This window comes from Mytilus trossulus, chromosome 8 (genome assembly GCF_036588685.1).
Source record: "Mytilus trossulus isolate FHL-02 chromosome 8, PNRI_Mtr1.1.1.hap1, whole genome shotgun sequence".
In the NCBI taxonomy this organism is placed as follows: domain Eukaryota; kingdom Metazoa; phylum Mollusca; class Bivalvia; order Mytilida; family Mytilidae; genus Mytilus; species Mytilus trossulus.
The window spans coordinates 14,648,126-14,659,104 of NC_086380.1; the positions used below are offsets into that span (position 1 = coordinate 14,648,126).

Genomic DNA, 10,979 nt, shown 5'->3' on the forward strand with positions numbered 1-10,979 from the left:
TTAATATACTTAATCATATTATAACAAGTGTTTGCTTTGTGATTTATAAATGCTTTTATTTATCAGAAAAGAGAACTAAATATGTGAATATGATGTCAGTCCTTAAAAATGAAATTGATGCACAAATTTTATATCATGCGGAAAATTCCTTTTTGAGAAAATTTCAAAGAAAACTCTTGGAAATTTGATTCTCTGTCTATGTTGTTTGAATTTGATCTACCTAGAATCACAAAAAGGGAAAAGGGGGGGGGGGCGGGGGGGGGGGGGGGCAAAATATTATTGAAATAAAAAGAAGAAAAATTTCTAAATAAAATTGTTTAAATATCAGATATGGTATATTATTCAATGTTTAGTGTATTTGAAAGATAAGATACTATTTATAAACAACTCGTTGTTGGGCTGCTGCCCCATAATTGGTTATTTTAAGGAAATTTAGCAATGTTTGCTTATTATCTTGAATAAAATAATAGATAGAGATAAACTGTAACAACAAACATATTCAGCAAAACAAGCTTTACAAAAAGGTCTACATTTTCAAAATTGTCAATTGAGCTCTTCAGGGGTTATTGCCCTTTAAAATTAAGTTTTCACCATTTTGTTGAATTACTGCCCATGAATTGGCTTTTTTGAAGACATTTTGCAGTTTTTGGTTATGATCTTGAGTATTATAATAGATAAAGATAAACTGCAAACAGCACAAATGTTCAGCGAAAAAAAGATGTTATTGCTCTTTAAAGGCAATTATTTCACAATGTTTGGTCATTTTTGTAATTTTTCACCAAAATCTCAATCTTCAGAAACAACAGTAGATACAGGTGATCGACACAGGCTCTTGAGAGTCTCTAGTTTTATTTCATACTGCCTTTTTTATATAATTCAATTTAAGTATTCTTTTTATATGTAGTCATTTGGAAGATTCAAACAGTTCCTATAATATTCGGTGAAGATGTAAACATTAAGTGTATTGTATCAACTGGAACATGTCATATCAACCAAACAAGACAATGGACAGGTGGAAAGGGATACAAATTGCTTGCTTTGAATGGGCATACAACAGATGATTCAAAATATGAGATGGAAATACACACTTCAGACCTAAGCTTTGACCTCACTGTGAAAAACTTTTCCGCAGATGATGCGTTTAGCGAATACACATGTTTATGTGGAAAAGAACAATATCGAGACATGCTGATGTTGAATCAAACTGCAAATATACGTAAGTGTTTTAAAACTATAAATATGACGTTTGACGTTTTCAAACATCATAGACATGCGTTGATGGTTTAATTTCAAAATATAGAAGACTTCGCGGTGAGAATAGCAGTAGGTGTAGGTTATGAAACAATTCGACTGCAAAATAAAGATTCAAATTATTATCTATGTTGCAGCAAACATGTGTCTTAGTTCACTTCAAAACGACGCCATACTAAACTTTTAAACATAAACATAAACATGAACCAATTTAAGATTAATTTCAAAGCTAACAAATGCCAGAGGCTCCTGACTCCGGATAGGTGCAAAACGCAAAAGTGCAAAACAGTTACGAAACATGGCAAATGCATGTAGCTTACTATTTGGACTACGGAAACAGTAATATATAATGCACCTAAAATTTAGGAACAATTCAACTTAATCACCTACAAAAATGGAATATCACTTATAATGCTATTGAAATATCAAGATACTCAAGATTTGATTATGACAAAACATATGTTGTTTAATCTATTATTACGAATAATATTTTCTTTTATTCTAGGTATGCCTTCATACGACGATATTGTTGACAACAGCTATGTAAAAGATACAAAACTATATCTAAATGTGACATTAATGAATGTGCACCCTTTACCAAATTGTTCTTTGCAACATAATGTAAGTATTCCATCCATATAAAATAAAAAGATCTGGTACAATAATTTCCTTTGACACGACAATTCCACATAGACTAAAAGAATTGGAAATACGCAACTTTAGGTCAATATATAAGTCTGCGAACGGCATTCAACAATGCAACATTACCAGACCTGTTGTACGCCCTGAAAGATCCCGACATAACATAACATTTCAAACACCAAGAACGAAAATCTAAAATATAATAAACCAATAAGAATAAATATTATAACTTAATCGCACCTTCCTCACTTAGGATAGACACAGATAGAGTGTTTGGAGTGCTCAATCCTTCTCTATTGTATGGTGTAGCAGTGCAATATAACCACAAACTACAGAATCAATAAGAAAGGAATTAACTTATACCGGATCGGCTTAAAATAGAACTAACGAATGGAAAGAAGATGACAGAAAAAATACACTGATCTATGAACACATGTAACTGCAGATACAGAAATCTACCTCAAAGTCATTAACAACTATTCAATAAATCACTAAACATAAATAAAAACACTGTTTGTCAATTCACTAAATTGAATTGTCATTGTTTCCTTTTGTCAAAAAGATTATCAGAGGAATTTGAAATATAAGTTAGTAAACATGTCTCCCTTATATCTACCTTTAATTGAAATGTTTTTTACAGGATCAAACTAGGATATTGAAAACAAGTTACTTTGAAAAAGGACTTCACACATATGACATAATTAGATATAATGAAACTATAAGTTTGATCAACTTATGCAGTATAACTTGGTTTGTCAACTGCATGGTTGGAGAGAAGAGCTTTCAAACGAATCACAAGACAGATGAATGTGGAGCTAATAGTGGTAAGATCTGCTATATCATTATAATGTTATTAAAATTGATAATCAGATCGTGTAAATAATATTGATCAATGAATGATATCAAACGTTTATACATTTTAACTTATCATTATCTATAATGATTTTTGAAAGTACTAAACTGCCGGTAAAAAAAATCATAACTATCACACACTTGTATGAAATTTCAATCTTTATGCGTACAATTTCAATCGAAAGGTGGAGTAACTAGCTCAACATAATAATTTACATCTTCCGAATATGTTGGAGAAGTAAAATTGCGCGGGTACAATATCTGATTTTATAGAAATATTTACATTTCAGTTTTATGAATAAGTTGCACCTGTAAACTAATCTATACTGGGCCATGTCCACTTGTATTTTTGTCTATCTGATGAGTTAAGCCTTTTTTAACTAATTTTTATAGTTCGTTCTTATGTTGTACTGTTATACCACTGTCCCAGGTTAGGGGGAGGGTTGGGATCCCGCTAACATGTTTAACCCCACCACATTATTTATGTATGTGCCTGTCCCAAGTCAGGAGCCTGTAATTCAGTGGTTGTCGTTTGTTTATGTGTTACATATTTGTTTTTCGTTAATTTTTTTACATAAATAAGGCCGTTAGTTTTCTCGTTTGAATTGTTTTACATTGTCTTATCGGGGCCTTTTATAGCTGACTATGCGGTATGGGCTTTGCTAATTGTTGAAGGCCGTACGGTGACCTATAGTTGCTAATGTCTGTGTCATTTTGGTCTTTTGTGGATAGTTGTCTCATTGACAATCATACCACATCTTCTTTTTTATATACCATGTCAATCAGTGTAAAGGACATCATAAAACAACCGACTTTTTTCTGTGACGTAATAAAATACGCATTGTGACATCGGAAATATACGTGAAATTGCACGAATGTGAAAGTCGTCTATCATCAAATGATACGGGGCGCCGAATGGGACTCTTGTGGTTTTGTACTCAAAATTCAATTTTGTACGGACAAAAGTGACTTTTGTTCAACAAAAATGAGTTCAGTTTAACAAAATTTGTATCATACTACAAATTTGAAATTTTGTCATACAAAATTATCTATCAGCGGACAAAAGTCACTTTTGTCATGACAAAATTCATTTTTGTTACACAGACTTGACTTTTGTTACCTAATTTGAAAATTGAGCGACAAAAGTCAATTTTGTATTTAAATTAGTTTAGTTTGGTTTCTGTGAACTAATTTGCATACAAAATCGACTTTTGTTACACAAAATTGACTTTTGTTACACAAAATTGACTTTTGTTACACAAAATTGACTTTTGTTACACAAAATTGACTTTTGTTACACAAAACTGACTTTTGTTACACAAAATTGACTTTTGTTACACAAAATTGACTTTTGTTACACAAAATTGACTTTTGTTACACAAAATTGACTTTTGTTACACAAAATTGACTTTTGTTACACAAAAATTACTTTTGTTACACAAAATTGACTTTTGTGAGACAAAATTGACAAAATTGATTTTTGTCTCAACAAAATTGACAAAATTGAATTTTGTCTCAACAAAATTGACAAAATTGAATTTTGTCTCAACAAAATTAACAAAATTGAATTTTGTCTCAACAAAATTGACAAAATTGAATTTTGTCTCAACAAAATTGACAAAATTGAATTTTGTCTCAACAAAATTAACAAAATTGAATTTTGTGTCAACAAAATTGACAAAATTGAATTTTGTCTCAACAAAATTAACAAAATTGAATTTTGTCTCAACAAAATTAACAAAATTGAATTTTGTCTCAACAAAATTGATTTTTGTCTCACGAAAGTCAATTTTGTCTCACGAAAGTCTGAATTTTGTCGTCACAAAATTGACTTTTGTCTCAACAAAATTGACAAAATTGACTTTTGTCTCAACAAAATTAACAAAATTGACTTTTGTCTCAACAAAATTTACAAAATTGACTTTTGTCTCAACAAAATTAACAAAATTGACTTTTGTCTCAACAAAAATGACAAAATTCAATTTTGTCTCAACAAAAATGACAAAATTGAATTTTGGCTCACAAAAGTCAATTTTGTCTCACGAAAGTCAATTTTGTCTCACAAAAGTCAATTTTGTCTCACAAAAGTCAATTTTGTCTCACAAAAGTCAATTTTGTCTCACAAAAGTTAATTTTGTTTCACAAAAGTCAATTTTGTCTCACAAAATTGAATCTTACCGTACACAATTGACTTTTGTGATTTAATTTCCATATCAGGTAACAAAAGTCAATTTTGTATGCAAATATGTTTATATTTGCATACCTTTAAGACAAAATTGACTTTTGTCATGACAAATATGAATTTTGTCTACAAAAATGAATTTTGTTATGACAAAAATGAATTTTGTCTACACAAATGAATTTTGTCATCACAAAATTGAAGTTCTCACAAAACAAGTCTGTAGCACATAGTTTTGTAAGACAAAAATGATTTTGTTATGACAGAATTGAATTTTGTACAAAACCACAAGAGTCCCATTCGGCGCCCCGTAAATGAACATTGCTGGACATTAATTGGTGTTTAATGATAGAAGCACAAAAAAACTAAGGTAACTTACATCAGAATGGGGAGCAAAGAAAAGTCGCTGTGGTTGTTAATATTATTTTCGTTTTTTACAGATACGAACATAAGGAATTTAGCTATCGGTATTTCCGCTTCTGTATTTACATGTATATTGGTATTCGGGATATGTGTATATCTACAAAGATCTAACTGTTTGAGACGTAAGTACTCTTTATTCAGAAATTATATCATTTTTGGAGATGATTGGTGTGCTTCAAGAATCAACTTGTGTATTAATCATCAACGTTTTCATCGTATACGTCACTCGGGCTTTCCGTCTACAAAACAATCATCAGTAACGCTCGAATAAACAAAACGTTACATGTTCCTGGTCAAAGAAAGCAAGAAAAATAGAAGAATAATGAGGACATAAAATTCCATAACAGTTTATGGTTCAAGAGTAACTTGAAATCACAAATCTGTTATAGACGTAATATATTTATAACCGATACAAAAGGTTTATATAAGTTCAACTGTTTGGAGTTTCGATCTTTGTGTTTAGCCATGTATTGTTATTCCCTAAATTACAAACATTACAGTCACGTAAATATGTCGTTTAAGGTAATGCTAACACAGAAGGGAAAGAACAGCATTCAAGCGCAACTACGTCAAGGCAAGAAGAAGAAATACCCATGTTGACAACTTCTTAACTTTAGATTGTTTCAAAAAGAATAGTTTTGTTTATTAAATCTACAAATTGGTGACCATTTCAAAACGTAACCACTTTGGGTTTGTTTGGAAACAAGTGATGTCCTAGTTACATGATTACTGCATCATCATATATCGCGCATTACATGCTGGTTTTTGATTGGTCAAATATATCTAAATAAACTGACAACGCCATAGCTAAAAATGAAAAGACAAACAAACAATAGTACACATGACATAACATAGAAAACTAAAGAATAAACAACACGAACCCCACCAAAAACTAGGGGTATCTCAGGTGCTCCGGAAGGGTAAGCAGATCCTGCTCCACATGTGGCACCCGTCTTGTTACTTATGTGATAACAAATACAGTTAATAGTCTAACTCTGTAGGTCACATTCATGAAAGGGAAGGGGGTTGTAGTTACGACGTAAAGAACATATCCGATATCACTTGTGAAACGGTTATTAATTGTTTCATTCAATATTTATATCAAATTGATGGCGAAAGCTCTTTTTTGAGAGCTCAGGTGGTCGTGTGGTCTAGCGGGACGGCTGCAGTGCAGGCGATTTGGTGTCACGATATCACAGAAGAATGGGTTCGAATCCCGGCGAGGGAAGAACCAAACATTTGCGAAAGCAAATTTACAGATCTAACATTGTTGGGTTGATGTTTAGACGAGTTGTATATATATATATATATATAACATCTTCATGCCTTATATATCATGTACTGTAGTACGCCGCTAGATTAAAACTGACGTGGAAAGGTAACACATGCCCACCGAAAGCTCTTTTATTGAGAGCCCAGGTGGTCGTGTGGTCTAGTGGGACGGCTGCAGTGCAGGCGATTTGGTGTCACGATATCACAGTAGCATGGGTTCGAATCCCGGCGAGGGAAGAACCAAAAAATTTGCGAAAGCAAATTTACAGATCTAACATTGTTAGATCACAGCGGCACATCACAAGAACAAACTAAACAAAACAATATACGAAAAACAAACATGAGAAACAACGAAAAACGACTACTACTTAATTACATGCTTCTGACTTGGAACATGCGCATATAGAATGCGGCGAGGTTAAACTAGTTAAAAGTCATTAAACTCTCCCTATAACCTGAGACAGTGGTGTATCAGTACAAATTACGAGTAAAACATAGATTACGTTCATTGAAATCCAAAACGTCAAAATAGACACGGGTATATATGAAACGAGATGTGATATATCAATACTGTAAGATGACGCAAGAACATCACCGTCCAAAAAATTAATAATAGACAACGAAAAATCACTAAAATAGTATAACATATGGATCAGAGTTTAAAGAACGAAATGTAGACCGTTTCTATTATATAAAAGAATACATTGTACAACTTTTCTGCAAAAGTATTTTACTTGTATCCTTGTATCATTATCACTAAGCTTAGTTTCTTTTGTTACCTTTTCTGATATCGGAATCGGACTTCTTTTAAACTGAGTTTTACTGTTCGTATTGTTTTGTGTTTAGTTTGTCCTACTGCATTTTGCACCTTCTCTGGACTTTGTCAGTCTTATGCGATTTTTAATTTTGGTTCATTTACATGTTAAGGAGTTTGGTTTTACGTTCATTTTCACTGAATTAGTACACATTTTTGTAGAGGACTAGCTGAAACCCAACTCCGAATGCGGAATTTTCTCGCTGTGTTGAAGACCCATTGGTGGCCAGTTCTGCTCTTTTGACACAGTCCCCATTTCTATTCTCAGTTTTACTTTCTGTCGTAAGTTTAACTGTGGAGTTTCCAGTGTACCTGAAATATCTAAATATAGGAAAGGACAGTTATTACCGTGTTAATTGAACTTATCTAAATTGAGTTCCTTTGGGTAAAAAAATATTTTTCTTCAAAAAGTTTTCATTAAGAATTTTTTGAAAGTTTGAAGTCCAGCACAAATCAAGAATTTATTAAATCGTATCCTTGATGAGGATTAAGCCAGTTAACCTTTGTTGAGTTTTCATTGAGCTTTTTATGACTCATTTATACCTTGATTTACACCTTAATAAGCATTTATTAAGGTTGAGAGGAATCATTTCCTTGGACTGATATAAGTCGTGTCAATGCATTATCGGTATTTGTCTTTGTGTTTGACTTTTTCGGATAGTCGGAAGGTGCCAGGTACTTAAGAGCAGTAGCGAAGACAAAATTGAGACATAAGAACGAACGGGTGAACGGTGATCCATTCCCATCACAATAAACAAAAACTTAGATTTTTACCCCATTTGCATACAATTGGTAAAAACAGTTTTGAATCGTAGACGTGAAATGAGTCCTATACAAACACACATAAGAAGATGCAGTACGATTGTGAACGAGACATCTTTCCATTAGAGAACACATGAAATGAAGTAAGCAACTGTAGGTTCATAAGCATTATTATCAGTGGTTGTCTTCGATAACTAGTTTTTCGTTAATAGTTGGTTGTTTGATATATTGTCAAGCGTGTGTTCTATTACGTTGTATATCTGCTCATTGATGAAGGTCGTACGGTGGTCAATAACTGTCTATAAATTCCATTCATTTGTGTTCTGGAACACGCACCTGTCATGTCGCTATCATACTGGGAGCTTTCAGTAAGTATTGAGGGAATGTTTGGAAACAATTTTGATGTGAAACAGAGTCAATGGAATTTGCAATTTTTGTATGGATGTATCACTATGTATGCTTAAACTGAGGCGTTTGCTGCTGTTATTTGTGGGCCTTTCTTGCTAATCATGCTCTCAAATGTTCTTTATTTGACTGTTCAAAATCTTGGTCAAGATCGTAATTGATGCAGGTTATTCAAGAAGCATAGGGCTCTCGGAAATACATTTTCTTTTCTAACGCTAATATCGAAGAAATAACATTTCCACGAATGAACAGTAAAATTGAGAATGGAAATGGGGAATGTGTCAAAGAAACAACAACCCGACCAAATAAAAAAACAACAGCAGAAGGTCACCAACAGGTTTGAAAGTACAAATACACTAGAAAAATACTTTATAGATATGATATTTGCATACATACTGTGACATACATGAAAAAATATATTTATAACAAAGAAGGTGTAAGATAGGTAAACAATGTTTACACGGAAAAAAGAGAGATATTTCCTGTCAATTTGTAGATAGTGTACAGTAAAGGCTTATGATAAAAAAGAATCCTCTTAAAAGAGGATACAATAAATGCATCTTTATGGTATCGAATTAAATTGTTGGAGTATTTTTCATTCATGTTTAAAAAATCAGAATATGCAACATTCTTTCCACATTCTAACAAAAGGACATCTAGGTAAAAGATGAAACATGCATTAAGATAAAATTAAAAGACTGGAAGTGTGGAATGTGTCAAATGGACAACAACCCAACCAAACAGACGGAAACAGCCGAAGGTCACCTATGGGTCTTCAATAATTTGTATATTTTAAGATTTCTTTTACTTAAAATCAAAATTTTTCTTTGAGGCATTATATCTACCAAAATACATTAAAACATCAAGCTCCAATCGCATTTACATATTGGTGATTCATGCTTTTAGCGAGCCTAACTTTAAACACTTTGTTAAATGAACACAGTAGGTTATAAGAACTAAAAAGGCCTTAAAATAGAGTCACAGATTTAAAATGAATTTTAATTTAATAAAATTGAGAATGGAAATGAGGAATGTATCAAAGAGACAACAATCCGACCATAAAAATACATGTATGTGATGTTGTTTTCAAAAGTTCTCATTCGTTTTCCAATATTTTTCAAAAGCAATGAAATATTGTGTTTTCAAAATGTATGTATGTGTCAAAAACTGGTTCTTTAGGTTACGTTGAGAATTTTTACTGAAATTTCATAATAAACTTTTATTAATCCAATTGCCTGTTTTGGGGGAGTTTGTTTTGTAAACTACGGTTGCCAGACAATTTCCTGCTGATGCTGTAAACAAAAATTGATGACAAAAGGTGCATGGTCATAGTCCTATTATGGGTATGCATGACTTCAAAAATTGTCACTACTTGAATAGGAATATAGATATACTAATGAAAGTGATTCATTATAATGCACCTACGTCAATCATATTTTGGGACGGGGGTACCTATTCCTTTTGTTTTCGGATTTATTGGGGAAAAAACATTCGGTATTAGACTCTAGATTTTTGGGAGACGATGTTGTTCCTTCGAAAATCTCTTCCTCCCGTGTTATTAAAAAATACAAATAAAAATATACATTTTTAAGGGGATTTGTAGGTTGTTATCTCTTTACCAACTTCCTCGTTTCTATTCTCAATTTTAAAGTTTTACCTTTTTTATATTTAAAAGCATGCTCCAATATACAGCCAGCATTCAACGTATTTAAAATTCTGCATGGAAAAAAAATCGAACTGGAACATGTAGATGACTTTATCCGTTACAATTTCTGTCGTATCATTTTGCTCGTATCAGAAAAAAATAAACATATAGCCTGTCTTTGTATTTTTATTATTTGTAGACTAAATACCCCACAGTAACTTTACTGAAAGTAAGTAAGTAAGTAAGTAAGTAAGTAAGTAAGTAAGTAAATTATTTATTATAGTGACATGTGTAAATATGTACAGATTATAAATAATTAATGTTCATAGAAATAAAGGAAGAAGTTAACAAAAGTTCACCAAAAACATGTTCTCGTATATCAGAATAGAATGTACAGTCCAGTAAAAAAATGAGTTTCAGTTTCGGTCACGTCTGCAGTGCAAAATTTGCAAAGTCTTACTTCTGGTACGTACGTCGCGTCTTTCCCCTATATATCGTCCTGTTTCTATCCTCAGAGGTAATATTCCACACCTGAATTGTGCTAAATGCGAGCGTTCAACTTTGGTTAAACTTAGTTTTACATACTGCTCCTGATTAAAGGCAGATTTGAAAGGTACGAATGAATTGTAGACTTTATCGTCCATAGATAAGAGTCTGGGTCATAAAGTGGTATAATACATGTATTATCATATGATCCTAATTCAATGAACTTCTGTCCTATATTGGACGATAGT

General features: G+C 32.3%; 1 protein-coding gene across 1 annotated transcript; it reads left to right on the forward strand.

Moving 5' to 3' along the window:
• Window positions 1–1,759: 1,759 nt before the first annotated feature.
• LOC134681676 (uncharacterized) lies at window positions 1,760–6,082 on the forward strand. Its single transcript, XM_063541324.1, has 4 exons — window positions 1,760–1,872; window positions 2,534–2,717; window positions 5,365–5,469; window positions 5,870–6,082. The coding sequence occupies exons 1-4, from the start codon at window positions 1,831–1,833 to the stop codon at window positions 5,956–5,958; spliced, it is 420 nt and encodes a 139-aa protein (XP_063397394.1). The 5' UTR covers window positions 1,760–1,830; the 3' UTR covers window positions 5,959–6,082.
• Window positions 6,083–10,979: the final 4,897 nt, after the last annotated feature.

Coding starts and splice junctions, on each gene's coding strand:
- LOC134681676 (XM_063541324.1), top strand. CDS start 1,831: ATGAATGTGCACCCTTTACCAAATTGTTCTTTGCAACATAAT. Junction 1,873..2,533: donor ATTGTTCTTTGCAACATAAT/GTAAGTATTCCA, acceptor TGTTTTTTACAG/GATCAAACTAGGATATTGAA. Junction 5,470..5,869: donor AAGATCTAACTGTTTGAGAC/GTAAGTACTCTT, acceptor ATGTCGTTTAAG/GTAATGCTAACACAGAAGGG.